The sequence below is a fragment of the Alosa sapidissima genome, chromosome 20, assembly GCF_018492685.1.
Source record: "Alosa sapidissima isolate fAloSap1 chromosome 20, fAloSap1.pri, whole genome shotgun sequence".
Classification (NCBI taxonomy): Eukaryota; Metazoa; Chordata; class Actinopteri; order Clupeiformes; family Clupeidae; genus Alosa; species Alosa sapidissima.
In genome coordinates, this window is record NC_055976.1 from 13,797,124 (window position 1) to 13,812,123 (window position 15,000).

Genomic DNA, 15,000 nt, shown 5'->3' on the forward strand with positions numbered 1-15,000 from the left:
TGTGTGTGTGTGTGTGTGTGTGCTTGTGTGTGTGTGTGTGTGTGTGTGTGTGTGTGTGTGTGTGTGTGTGTGTGTGTATGTGTATGTGTGTATGTGTGTTTCACATGGAGTGTGTGTGTGTGTGTTTGTGTGTGTGTGCGTGTGTGTGTGTGTGTGTGTGTGTGTGTGTGTGTGTGTGTGTGTGTGTTTCACGTGGAGTGTGTGTGTGTGTGTGTGTGTGTGTTTCACGCGTACATCCTCCTGACCTGCACTGCACTTGCCCGTGTGGTGGCGTGGGTGACAGTAGTGGAGGTGGTGGGTCCACTCTTGTCCATTCTGCCTGAGGAGCGCGCAGCGGATATTAGCACTGCTGAGCTATTTATTCCTCCTCATTGTGTGCATTGTCTCAGTGTCGCTGTGGAGATTAGCCGTGCTAGCTGGCCACCAGCAGGGCCTGTGGTCAGAGATAGGATAGAATGAGAGAGTCCGTCTCTACTCTGAGGGGCCAAGCTCATATACTCCTCAGCCATAATTGTGGACCTTTTTAGACAATGCTGAGGTTGTTTCCAGAGGCATTGTTTTCATTAGAAACCAAATAAAGAAACAGAAGAAACAGAGAACAAGCTTCAGGTGCTGGATGGCCATTACTGGAGCTATTCAATTCAGGGTTCATCCAAAGGTCCCTGCTCTAGTTCTGTCAACACAAACCCATTCAGTTTTACAGGTTTTGTTTTCAGGTCCCTTTCTTTTGTGTTTTAAGACTGAATTTGTCACAAAATAATCCCAGATTGCGTCAGGCAAAGAGTAAAAATAAAGTTTTATAAGAATTTAACAATTTATTGAAAGTTTAACATGACCAAGGTGTACAATGTTCTCAGAACCCACTTGACTGTATGTTGATATGAATGCTAATCCTAGCTCTTTGAAGTATTAAACTTCCTTGTAGACAGATTATGGTGAATTATGGAAGTTACACTATTACCAGTGATTGACCGCTGGATGGCTGTGGCATCATCATGCTTGAACGATGCTGACCTTAACGTGAGGGCAGCTGGTGGTCGTGATAGGCCCCTGTCTGCTTGTGTTTCTCATGAGCACATCTCCAGCACTGAACGGAGGAAAGCCTGCGCACACTGCGCACACTCACTAACCTTGTGGTCAAACCCCCCTGAGACAGGCGCGTTGACCCCCCTCATTGGTTATGAGGCTACTGCCTTCCGTCGCCATGCAACCTTGCAGTTACCTAGGAGACCGAGCGTATTGCGTCGGACAGGGTGAGAAGGGGAGTGAAAGATGAGTTTAGTCAGAGTAGAATCGGTAGAGGTTCTAAAGCCCCACATCATGGATTATGCATATTACATGCAGAAAGGAGAAATTGATATTAAGGATTTATTTGGCTGATATTAAATTGAGGTCGACGTTAACATCAACAGATACTTTTCTATTTCACAATTTTTTTCTATTTCAACTAACTTTTTCTATTCTCACTAATTATGACTAATGCATGACAGAACAGGAACGGAATTTTTTTATGAACACAATCAGACACAAACACACACACACACACACACACACACACACACACACACAGAGATACACAAACAAGCAAACACATACATGTACACACTCTCTACATCAGAATCCAATAGGAACACCAACCACACAGATCCTTTAATTCCTATTTGGCTGGCGGTGCTCTCTTTAGCCATATAGATCATACAGACCACAGACTGGGGAGATTCCATGCTCACATGTCTGCCTTTGAGTTAACACACGGCAATCAATACATGCTCACTTTCATCCTTTCTCTGCCTCTCTCTCTCTCTCTCTCTCTCTCTCTCTCTCTCTCTCTCTCTCTCTCCTCCAGTCTCCTGCTGACCAGTGTAAGAAGATCCACGCTGGGGACGAGGTGATTCAGGTCAACCACCAGACTGTGGTGAGTCTTCTCCCCTCGTGTACTCCCATTGCCCTGCTCCCGCCGTCCACACACACACACACACACACACACACACACACACACACACACACACACACACACACACACAGAGAGAACCCTGGGAAGCCTGTAAAACTAATTTCAAACACTCCATTATGTGCACAATACAGCCTTGTGAAACTCCTTGATATTTCCCCCTCTCTATGGTGCAGTTTCAAAGAACAATTATGAACAATTATGAAGAATTATTGGGGAAATTTCTAAGCAATTGTTAGCTCCGCATAACAGTCCACTGCTAGTCTCTGGAAAATATTGTTTTTCTCATCAGTTTAGAGCAAAACAATGCCAGTAAAAGAAATGATTTAGTGTTTTTTTGGATAACACAAAGCCTACCAGTGGCTTCTCTGATAGCAGTGAAAGGCGGCTGTGAAGATGCTCTCTTTCATACTATGTAATTACACAGTGAGGCGATGAGAGGCCCACTCTATGATCTGTAATACCAGACATGTCTCTAAGCCCATCACCATAATGAGGGATGTCTATGCAATGTAAACATATCAGACAGCTTTCAGTGAGAGATGAAGCGTTTAACTAATATGGGAGCTGTGTGGTTAGCAGCAATTAAGTCACAAGATCTCAGTAATTCCCAAAGTATTCATCCACGTGTGACAGTGTGACAGCTTGACATGGTCAGGATTCACCATTTCAAATTGAGTCGGATGCTTCATAGAAAAATTGACTACATGTCTACGGACACCACTTTCACTGTCTCTCAGTCCTTTCAGGGGCCGTTTATACGAGAACGATTGCGAAGGAAGACGACAAAATATTTTATCATAAGTGCCTTTCGTTTACACGGCGACCCCGCCATCGGGGCTTGAAGACGCAAAAATCTGAAGACTCCTTCCAGAGTGTAGAGTTTTGAAGACGACCCGGGTTGCTTCTCCGTCTAAACGGCTAATCAGTCCACTGTCACAGTCAGGCGCGCCTGCAGGTGTACGTCCGTACGCACTGTGCGTACCATCAGGCTCAACAGCGAGAGAAAATTTCCCTTGTGTGTGTGTGTATTCACACCAAATTGGCCTACCATACCTTCCCAACTATGCACAGTATCCCATTAGCTGCATGCCATCAGGCTATTTACCATTTTCTATTACGTAAAGTTAGTGAACACGTTATCAAAATTAACGTGCACACATTTTGTTTGAGCAGGAGAGAGAATACGCACGCAGGCACGCAATAGGCTACTTGTTGTTTTCTTTTACTCGGCTATCTATATATGGTTATCAGCACACAATGTTGAGCTAATTCACTAACTCAATACTCATCATGGATATCACAAGTTTTAAACAACGAAAACAGAAAGGATGGAGGCAGCAAAGCTAGGAGTTATTCCAGATGGACAACAAGGTAGGCAATCGGTGTGCTTGTCAGAACGTTAGACTGCACTAAAGCCAGACGTCACGTTACGCTAGAACAAAACTAAAGGTAACTTTAGCCTGTATAGGGCTGTATCAAGTTGTCCAAATGAATAGGTCATTGTGGACGTTGTCGTTGTATTATTGCATGTGGATGTTGTTATGCTATGTAGGCTACTTTTTTGCTGACTGACCAATGCACGGACCTAAAACGGACAAATATTGTTCACGAGTGATTTTTTTTTTTGCAGGGGGGGGTGTTGATGGGTGTGCGTACCATAGCATTAATTCCTGCAGGTGCCCCTGGTCACAGTAAAGACTACACAGATTGAGGCAATTAACAGACTTCAAGTTCTTGGCAGAAATTTGAATGCAACCTGCAGTGCTCTGGCTTGTGGATATGCCACTGCTCCTTACTTCAAACGTGTGCACTTAGTTTGCCTAAAGTACCTGGGACCATGTCAGACAGGGGTGTGTGTGTGTGTGTATGTGTGTGTGTGTGTGTTTATTTTTGTACAGATCATTGCCAGAAGTGTTCCTACCCACATATAAATAGTGTATTTCTATAGAAATTATTATCTTTAACTTAGGCACCACAATGGAAATAAGCATTTGGTCTTTATTGTGTAATCCCTGACTATTTATGTATTTTAATGTATGACACAGAGTACTGTTTCATGGTTTATATTTAAGTGGTCAAATAAAATCAATCAATCAATCAGCTACAGATATATAAATCTATAGATATCTGAGCCTTCCTCTCTCTGTCTCTAATGCTCTATGACACACACACAGGGGCGTCGTTAGGCCTATTTTTGGGGAGGCTGAAGCCTAGATTATCAAAAGACCTCTAAAAAATTATAGTAATATTATGCGTCCAAATTCACACCCATTATTCTCTGTTGAATTGCCCGCGGAGTACTTATCACACATAACTCACACAGATGCCACATGAAAGAGTGGAACCTGAGCTTTCCAATAATATTAGTGGCTAAGTGCTGTGATAAACGGTTTGTGAGAAAAGCGAAAGGATATACATGAAATTTCATAATATTTCCATTCTGCACACAGTGCTTCATCCATCTCCATCCATATCTCACAAACTCTTAACTCAACACATGGCAAATCATATATCAGAATAAACTGCAGAACTTATATGTATATAGATATATTAGATAGGTGAAATTGCAGCACATATCTACATGGTATCCAACTTTGGGCTGAAATTCGAATGTAATAGCAGCCCAAAATAAGGCTGACAAGCATGATCACATCATATTTTCCCAGATATGTTAAGCCTATACTGTCTTGAAAACGATATAGCTTAGCATATGAAGAGCTCTTTTCGAAAACACTATAAATTGAAAACATTAATAAGTTATGCTATTTAATTGAGCATTTCAGGAAAACAAAATATAAAACATATGAATGAAAATGCATTACAATGGAGGATATGCCATTTTGGAACCACACTCTTCATATATAGATGGCTCTTACAATGACCAAGATAAGAGCTTAATTGTAAAATTGCACTGAAAATAGCCCTTTTAAGATGTGATGGAAAGTTTTTGCGCATTACCTACAACCCTGGGGGCTAAGTCCCCCTGTCTTTCAATCTTAGTGACGTCCCTGCACACACACACACACACACACACACACACACCACCCAACTCTCTCCTTCCCTGTCTGACCCAGAGACACACAAACCTGTGCACACAGTAGGATCCAGCAGAGAATTGCAGTGCATCACTGCCCCCCTCCACCCAACCCCCACCCCCCCTCGAGGCTAAAATGAGTGCTGGGACTCACAACGGCACACTGCACAGCGCCGCTAATTTACCCCCGAGAGAAAAGACTGGCGGCGGCAGCAGCAGAAGCCGCGGTGGGAAGCGGTGGACGAGGAGAACCGAGCGAGGTGTCCGAACTCATTTAAATGCAGATTTCCCCTCAAAAAAAGAGTCTCATTCTGGTCCCGGGCAAGCTCTGCCGCTGATGAGTTTTTTTACCCCCGTTTCTCTTTTGTCTGAGCACGCTCAGTGATGGGCTCTCAGAGATAAGTAGAAGCAGGTGTGTGTGTGTATGTGTGTGTTTGTGTTTTTTCACACCTGCACCCTCATTGTCTGTGCGATGAGAAACACTCAATATGGTGTCCAACAGCAGTTGACACATTACAAATATCTCAGATAGAAATGACTGTTGGGACAAAATGGGTTCAGTGTCCCCATCCAATGTTTGTGTCTGCACAATATAATAGAAATATATCTCACAAACATAGCATGAGCACTGTAAGACAATATACAACATATAGCATAACATCATAACATGCCATATATGACATGAAACCCATACAGCAGTGTAATCAGTCAGTGAGCTGTTGAGTCAGTTGCAGGAACTTGTAATTTATGGAAAAATACAACACTCTGTACAGTCTCACTTCAACTAGCTGTTCCCAACATAAAACATGCGACATACACACAAAACAACACAACATCAGGCCCCCAAACTAGCTGATAAAAGCGTAGAGCTCTGCGTCTCATGAAACTGCATCCTTCCCACAGCGTTTGCTTCTACATAGCCAGCTCAGTGCAAATTGCTGGTTGTGCTTATTTGCGGTCCTCATCAACAGCAGCAGTAGCCACAACAACAACAACAACAGAAACCCCACTGCAGAGAAAAATATAAGAAGAATATTTCCGCGATGCCCGCACAAGTGTACAAGAGCTTTCAAAGCGTGATTTGCAAAGCTTCCTCTTTTGTTTTTGGGGACTTATTAAAACACTGCTGGCAGGGACCAGGCAAGAAAGAGAGAGAGAGAGAGAGAGAGAGAGAGAGAGAGAGAGAGAGAGAGAGAGAGAGAGAGAGATAGGGGGGAATGGAGAGAGGGAGAGGGAGGAAAACGCTGATCATACACATCCACTGCTGGTCTCAGTTGCCCAGTGAAGCTACTTAGGATGTGGAGGAGAGAGGCCCGCAGTCCCACTGTGCTGCTGGACTCTTACTGTAGTGCTGCAAGAGCTTCTGCTGCTACTGCTGCTGTTGTTGTTTGGTGGGGAGGAGGAGGAGGAAGAGGGCGGCAGCCATTTTACCTAATGGGGCTGCACCGGTGGGAGACTGACTGCGTCTCAGCACCGTGGAGAGAAGATGATTGATGTCTCTGAGCAGCAGAGGCTCTACTGTGTGTGTGTGTGTGTGTGTATATGGCTGTTTGTACATGAATGCATATAGCATACATGCGTATACATATGGTGTGTGTGCATGTGTGTTTATATGTGTGCTCATGTATGTGAATGTGTGTTACTGTGTGTGTGGTATGTCTGTGTCAAGAGAGTTGACAGCCCATATCATAGCTGCCACAGTCTTAGTTCAGCTTCTCCACCTTAAACACCCATTAGGCCGTCACCACCGTGGTGATTCACCCTCATCTTGTGTCCCGAGGGGAGTGTTGTCCAGCAGAAACACTCCGCCGGGACTTTGATCTCAGAGCCAAGCACACAAAACACGTATACAGATACACACACACACACACACACACACACACACACACACGCATACACACACACAAACACACACACTGATGTGCGTCCAACTGCCAGGAATCAAAGCACTTGTACTTCCGAGTGTTTTTAGACTCTGCCGTAGCTGCAGCAAGTAGACTGCTTGTGTGGCTGTAGACTGCTGCTGCAGACCGTACTATATGGGAATGGGAATGGCAGCCTATTATAGGAAGACAAGCAATGACACTAGTGTCTAGGTTACTCTGCTTATTATGGTCTGTTCAACTAGGACTTCACCCTAATAGAGTCTGGGTAACTGCAGTGTTTGGCATTATAGCTTGGAGATATATTTAGACCCAGATGGTAAATCAAAGAAATGATCATAGTGCTAGTTGTTTGTAGGTTCTACTCCGAACTTGTGGAAGTTGTTCTTATTAGACCACAGTGTCGACATTGTACTTATATGTCAACATATAACATTGTTCTCCATATTGGCAATGGAGCCAGAGTCTGTGCAGTAAGTGCTTCAGGGAACTAAAGCTTGAATTTCCCCTGGGGATCAATAAAGTATCTATCTATCTATCTATCTATAAGCAGGCATAGTACACAGAAAATAATCCAGGTCTGCCCAGAAGTGACCATGATTTGTTATTTTTTGCTATTTTATTTTAGTTCTTACTGTAGCTTCATTTTTGACTGAACACACACTGTCTATTGTTATTGTTATTTATACTTATTGGTTGGGACACATACCCACTGCTCTGTGGTTCATGCCCTTTATGTGCCCTTCCAATGACCCCTGGGTCTGAACTACATTACCCACAATCCACTGCGGCGAAATGTCAATAGGTGCTAGGTCCTGTGTAAAGGCTGTGAGGCCGAAGGGGCTAAGGGTTGTGTGGAGGGCAGCCATCCCTTTTCCACACATCACAGCTCACCAGCTTTTCTTGCCTCCTCCTGAACCCAAAGGATATTTGGGCTTGACCTTCATAAGGGTGTGCGTGTGTGTCTGCGTGTGTGTATGTGTGCGTGTGTGTGTGTGTGTGTCTGTGTGTGTGTGTGTGTGTGTGTAATGTGCATGGACATCTGTGTTTGTGGACAGAAAGAGTGACCTCTTGACTGCTCATCAGGTTCTGGGCATGAAGTTCAACAAAGAGGGCAGCCGCTGTCACTGCCACCTCTGACAGCACATGCAACCCCAGCTGCCCTGGACACACACACACACACACACACACACACACACACACACACACACACACACACACACACACACATACATACATACATACATACATGCACACACACACACACACACACACACACACACACACACACACACACACACACACATACATACATACATGCACACACACACACACACACACACACACACACACACACACACGCTGACAGACCCCGGTGGCTGAGTATGTGAGTGTGTTCACTTGTGGGCTCTTGTTGTATCTGACGAGTGGCTTGACCTCTGACCTCTGGTCCCTCCCAGAGGAGAGGAGAGAAGAGGAGACACTCAGGCCAATGCTGCACTGCACTCCCTGTAGTCTGTAGACAGATCAGAGAGGAGAGGAGAGGAGAGGGGAGGCCTGACTCATGAAGCCTCTGTGCCCTATACAGACAACATACACATCCGCTATAGTGCCATGGTGCTGATTATGGCCTAGTAAGTAAGTAAGTAATAGCACAATGGCCACTCAAAGTGCTTCACACAGACATAGACAAAGACAACACAAATTTCTTGAATTTCCCCTGGGGATCAATAAAGTATCTATCTATCTAACTATCTATCTACAACAAAAACGCTCAATATTAAGTCCAAGGGCATTGGGAAGTGATGATTTTCCTGGCCTGAACAACACACAACATGGTGGCCTTGAACAGGCTAAGTCTAGCGTTAGGCTGTATCTCAAACCACCTACTTGCACACTTCAAATATTTAGTGTAAGTATACAGTGCAGATATTGGGACAATATTAACCATGGAAAAAAATGGCACTACAGATGTAAGCCCTCAGTGCACACTAGCAAGTCGTGGTGAAATACAGCAATGCTGGTTGTGAGATTTATTTGATATTTCTCTCTGCAAGTCTGGCTTGTTGACTGACCTTATGCCAGCTCAATATCAAATGCTGTATGTGTTCAACACAAGGGGATTGTTGTTGTTGCACTTGAGGACCCTGTCTGGCCATCATCACAGCACAGTGCCTCTCTGGTAAACCTCTCAACATGGCTGGTCTCTGTGTGTGTCTCTGGAGCTTACAGTCAGACAGGCAAGAAGGTTGTGCTCACCACACACACACACACACACACACACACACACACACACACACACATACTACTCCGCACACACACACACACACATACACACACCTACAACTCTCCACACACACACACACACACACACACACACACACACACACACACACACACATACACACACACACACACACACACACACACACACACACACACACACACACACACACACACAGATCCCGTATTAGCTGGTTGACTGATGTGCTGTGGGCCCTGCCATGTGTCATTGCCAGAGCAGGTGAGGTCCTTGAACAGAGATGGTCTGGCAGCAGCGCGGTCTCCTCGGGGCAGTACTTCTGTCTGCGCGTCAGCCGCCGCTGATTTAGGAGGACTCTAGTCAATAGCCCGGATATTTTCCTGGGCTAGCCCAGACAAATAGTTGTTTTTTGGCATTTGATGAATGCGTCAGGGTGATATGGCTTTCCACCCCCTTGGGCTTAGACGTGCTAACAATGACTTGAGCCTCGAGTGTGCGGTGATCATTTGACTTTGTCAAGGTGTGGAGGAAAAGTTTTTGTCCTGAGCTACCCAAGACAAGCTCCTTTGTGTGTGTGTGTGTGTGTGTTTGTGTGTGTGTGTGTCTGTGGCTGCAAGCAGCAGGTCAGCCATGTCCTTTGTTTGCAGTGACACCACAATCTGTGGTGTGGTAGCCTTTGAAAGCACACTTTCCTCTCTCTCTCTCTCTCTCTCTCTCTCTCTCTCTCTCTCTTCTCTCTCTCTCTCTCTCTTTCTCTCTCTATCTCTCAAGAGCCAGATCTGGCATCCGGGGCACTAGGGGGCGCTGTGGCGCTTGTGTGGCATTGTGTCTGTGCTTCCCCAGGTGGGCTGGCAGCTGAAGAACCTGGTGAATGCCCTGCGGGAGGACCCCAGCGGCGTCATCCTCACACTGAAGAAGAGGCCCCAGAACACCCTGAGCTCCACGCCCGCGCTGCTGAAGAACGTCCGCTGGAAGCCCCTGGCCCTGCAGGTAACCCCTAACCCTGACCCCTCACAAAGGTCATGACCTTGGAGTGACCTCCCCTCCTTCCATCAGCTCATATTCATTCAATTCATTGAGTGCATGCACATGTCAACGCACAGCTTTATCTACACACACACACATAAGCACGTGTGTTCGCGTGTAGATGCGCATGTACACGGATGCTAGTAGTAGCATATATCAGCATGTGAGTCATAGCATATACACAGAGGACCCTGCACATGCACACACACACACATACAAACACACACACACACACACACACACATACACACACACACACACACACACACACACACGCACACACACACACACACACACGCACACACATATCCACAGTATATTAACACACTTATTCACATGCACAGACACTCCAACTCCCACACACAATACAGAGAAACAAACACGCACGCACGCACACACACATGCACACACACGCGCACGCACACACACACACACACACACACACACACACACACACACACACACACACACACACACATACACACATACATACATTACTCCTTCCTGAGAGAGTTTTTAGCTGTCAAAGACCATGGCTGCTTGAGTCCTATGAGAAATGAGGAGCTGATCCTTTGTTTGCCTCAGGCCTCTGGCCTCTGGCCTCTGTACTTGGCCTCTGAGGCATGCCGTCTGTTCACAGCCCAGAGCTATGGCTAGCCTCTAAATGGCAATGAAGCCACTTAGTGAGTACAGTTATTGCAGTGGCAGTAAGCCCTGTGGCAAAGCTGGAAAATAGTGTAGAACACAGAACACATATTCAACAGACACACACACACACACTCACACACACACACACACTCTCTCACACACACACAAACACACTCTCGAGCCATCATGTCTCACTTCCACTTGTCAACTTGTCATCATTCTCCCTCTCCTCTCATCCTCATCTTCACCCCTCCATCCCCCCTCACTCCCACCACTTCCTCTTCCTCCGCCCTATCCTTTTCCTCCTCCTCCTCCCCCTCCTCCTCTTCTCTCTCCCTCTCCCACACACCCATACGGCTCCCAGCTGGGGGGGGGGGGGGGGGGGGGGGGGGTCCAGCACAGCAGCCAGACTCCAGCCCCCCCCCCCCCCCCCCCTGATTAACCCAGATGCTGCCTCCTCTGCCTGGGCCTGGAGAGTCTCCCCTCTGGGCCCTCTGTCCTCGCCGGAGCCCTGGTCCTCCCGCACGCAACAGCAGCAACAGCAGCAGCAGCAGCAGCAGCTCCAACTGCTTACATTCAATACTTGTGCGTGTGTGTGCTTGTTGATCCTGTTGTTTATCAGTTGGCTTGTTTGTTGATTTTGGAGATAGGTCAGCTCACGGGTGAAAGCTTCCAATCGCCCCCCCCCCCAACAAAATGGCAGCGAAGTAGCGAGGAGGGGAACTGAAGCTTAAGCCGGTTTTAACCCAGAATGTGTTTTGAGAGAGGGATGGATTTGAGTGAATCACGAAGCCCTTAGCTTGATTTTTTTAATCGTTGATTGTGATCCAATGCAGTCTGATTTTCATCCCATTTGAAAGGGAATCATACTGTAGATTTGCCAGTCTCGGAACATCTGAACTGAACTTCTTCAACCTCAGGCTTTATGCATGATATTTCACACAGGAATGTACACCTATACCAAAATATCAGAGCCTGCCTGATTACATTTGAACACCACCATGTTAATACCCTATCTCTCTCATTCTCTATTGTACAGTTAGCATAAATATTACATCAGAACACCATCCCGAATAATCCGGATTATATAGCGCACCAGCAGTGAACTTTCCTGTCTTGAAAAACAGAATTATTATGCTATTACCATACTGTATGTAACAGTGCCCTATGCAATCCTGCCTGTTAGTTCCCGCAGTTATATAATTCCCTGTGAACTGCTTAAGGCGGGATGTCGTGTCCGGAGTGGTATTTTTAAAGGCGATGCACGACTGTTTCGGGGCTGTGTGGTATTTGCGGTACATTGTTCCCGGGGCCTCGTCCGTGTTTGTGCCATTGGAAAATAGCTGCCGCGCATTACTGTGCATTAGAGGGGAGACGGCGGCGAGTGGCAGAGCAGGGGGGGGGGTGGGGGGGGGTGCGCGGGGGAGAGGGGTTTGCCGATTTGACACAATGATCACACAATGGCCCATTCTGCTTCGCTTCATCCATTTGTTCATAACAGGGCTTTACCACTGCAGCCACCTGGTCCCGGCGCACACACAAGCACGCGCCAGGGCGATGAGGGAACACGTGCGTGGGTGTGTGTGTGTGTGTGTGTGTGTGTGTGTGTGTGTGTGTGTGTGTGTGTGTGTGGAGATGACAAGGACAGCAATTCATCCCAACTGCAGAAATGAGGCCATGTAGCCCCCAAATGTGCACCAGCGAGGGTGAGAGCGCTACTCCCCTCGTTTGTGGAGAGGCATCGAGAGAGAGAGAGAGAGAGAGAGAGAGAGAGAGAGTCAGATGAAGGTAAAAAGAGACAGAGATAGATACGATCGACAGAAAGAAGGAAAGAGAGAGAGCAAAATGAGACAGACAGAAAAAGAGGGAGAGAGAGAGAGGGATAGAGATGAAAAGAGAGAGTGATAGACAGAGACAGATAGAAAGAAGGAAAGAGGGAGGGAAAGAGAGAGAGAAAGAAGACTAATGTGCTTGATGGGTGGCTGAACAGTCTGTGGTAATCCCACACAGTGGGACTGCTCCCTATCTCTACAGGGCTGTGTGTGTGTGTGTGTGTGTGTGTGTGTGTGTGTGTGTGTGTGTGTGTATGTTGGGGGGGGGGGAGGTGTTTGGAGGGTGAAGTCTGACGTATGAGGGGGCCACTTGAAAAGGAGCCTATTACCGGCCGATGCCCGGCGTGCGGTAGCCGCTGCTATTTTTAGACGTGCATTAGGCTAATTCATTTCCATGCGACATGCCTGCCTTCATGTTGTCGAGCGCTCTCCTAGACGCTTTGCTCTCTCTCTCTCTCTCTGTCCCTCTCTCTCTCTATTTCCATTTTTTCCTTTCTCACTCTCTAGTACATACTCCACACTCTCTCATCACTCCCCCCTTCTCTCTCTCTCTTTCTTTCTCTCTCTCTCTCTCATCTCTCTCTCATCTCCAAAGCGCCCAGAGAGGCACCCATATGTGTGTGGATTATTAAGTGGCCTTTGTCCGAGGCACTTGCTATTCAAGCGCTGCCCTCCTCCTCATCCTGGCACAAAAGGGAATCTGCTGGGGGGTGGTGTGTGTGTGTGTGTGTGTGTGTGTGTGTGTGTGTGTGTGTGTGTGTGTGTGTGTGTGTGTTATCATGGCCGCTGTTTGCTCCCCCTTGCTGCTGAGGCATTATGTAATGTTATAATGTTGGCGTATGGGGCTTTCTGCATATTTGTACAGCAGGCTCTGAGCCGTGTTAATGGGGAAACCTTCCGAAGAGTGAAAGGTTTAGCAAAGGCCGGGATAATTTTTTTAGGACATTTTTTTGTTACTCACTCAGAGGTCTTTGTGTTTTTTTTTATTAAAGAAGTCCGACACGATCTGACTCTTGAGGTCTCTGTGTTCATTTAATTATGGCTTCTGTTTACCTTAATCGTTGGAGGAAGTTTAGAATTACGTCACTCTGGCAGTACTTTAAAGCCACTTAATGGGAACTATTTGAGGTCATTTGAGAGAGAGAGAGAGTGACTCCAGGAAGCAGTGTGCTGTTCCATCAGCCATATACTCCAGGTGTTTCAACTCTTTTTGCAGTACTGAGTTTATTGATGTTTTCTTGGAAGGACTTTTGGATGTTTAGCCATTTACAACAGCACTTTTTCACATACTGACAGCGGTTCAGCAACCTACAGTATCCTCGTCTCATATCTCTGTGATGCTCCCGCCTCTCTGCTGTAGATTTAGGGTGTAATAATACCTGCAGCATGTGTGCCTTCACTGTAAATGGAGAACTTGCAAGTAAGACCTACAAACTGGAAGGAAATGTGTGACATAAAGTCAAAGTCAAAGTCAAAGTCTGCTTTATTGTCAATTTCTTCACATGTCAAGACATACAAAGAGATCGAAATTGCGTTTCCTACTATCCCACGGTGGAGACAAGACATATTTTACCAATTAGGTCCACAGACAAACATAACATTCAAGTAAACAATATAAAAAGTAAAAATAAGAAGGCACATACAATGAAGAAATAAGAGCAGCAAAATTTGGTAGAAATTGTTTGCGGTTTTGTTTTGGCAGATATTCTGTAGATGTACAAGTGTATATTCAAATGTTTCAAGTCTCAGAATCAGAAGCCATAAGACCTTTCTACCACTGACTTTTGTATGTCAAATCAGTGTATCACTTATACACTTATCATCATCAAGCATCGCAATCATCGGCTCAGCAGCCATGTGTCTACTTATAAACTGCCTTGTTGTCTTCGTCTGGGATGTTTGCAGAGATGTCTCCTCCATCTGCCTTTCTCTCACTCTCTCTCTCCTTCTCTCTCTCCATCTCTCTCTCCTCTCTCTCTCCTACTCTCTCCTCTCTCTCTCTCTCTCTCTCTCCTCACACCACCTCCACCACCACCACCTCCATAACTCTCCTCCTCCGCCTGCCAGTGATGGCTGGAGGCCAGTGCTGTGCCATGTGCTCTCTCTGTGGTCCCCCTCTGCTCATCTCACAGTCATTCCGGCGGGGTGCTCCGCGCTCTATCGCTACACGCTTTTTAAACGCCAGCTGCGGGCGTGGCTGTCACTTCGCCAAAATGAGCGAGATGGGAGGGAAATGAGTGAGCGAGCGAGTGCTTTGCCCCCATAAAGCATCATGCTGAATTTTTCACCAGAGTTGGGGGGCTGGGGCGGTTTGGCTGGATAATTTATACGGCCGCAGGAGCCTTGTTGAGACGTTCTCG

The 15,000-nt window shown here is 46.3% G+C and overlaps 1 protein-coding gene across 3 annotated transcripts in view; it reads left to right on the plus strand.

Annotated features, from left to right (window-relative positions):
• The window catches only part of LOC121694765 (connector enhancer of kinase suppressor of ras 2-like), a 93,245-nt gene that overhangs the window by 41,958 nt on the left and 36,287 nt on the right, over nucleotides 1–15,000 (plus strand). For 2 of the 3 annotated variants that reach the window (XM_042075093.1, XM_042075094.1), the window contains exons 8-9: nucleotides 1,847–1,915; nucleotides 9,978–10,124. In XM_042075093.1, the coding sequence (XP_041931027.1) occupies nucleotides 1,847–1,915; nucleotides 9,978–10,124 (216 nt within the window). The remainder of the gene's footprint in view (nucleotides 1–1,846; nucleotides 1,916–9,977; nucleotides 10,125–15,000) is intronic. The other variant, XM_042075095.1, reaches the window with a different exon arrangement.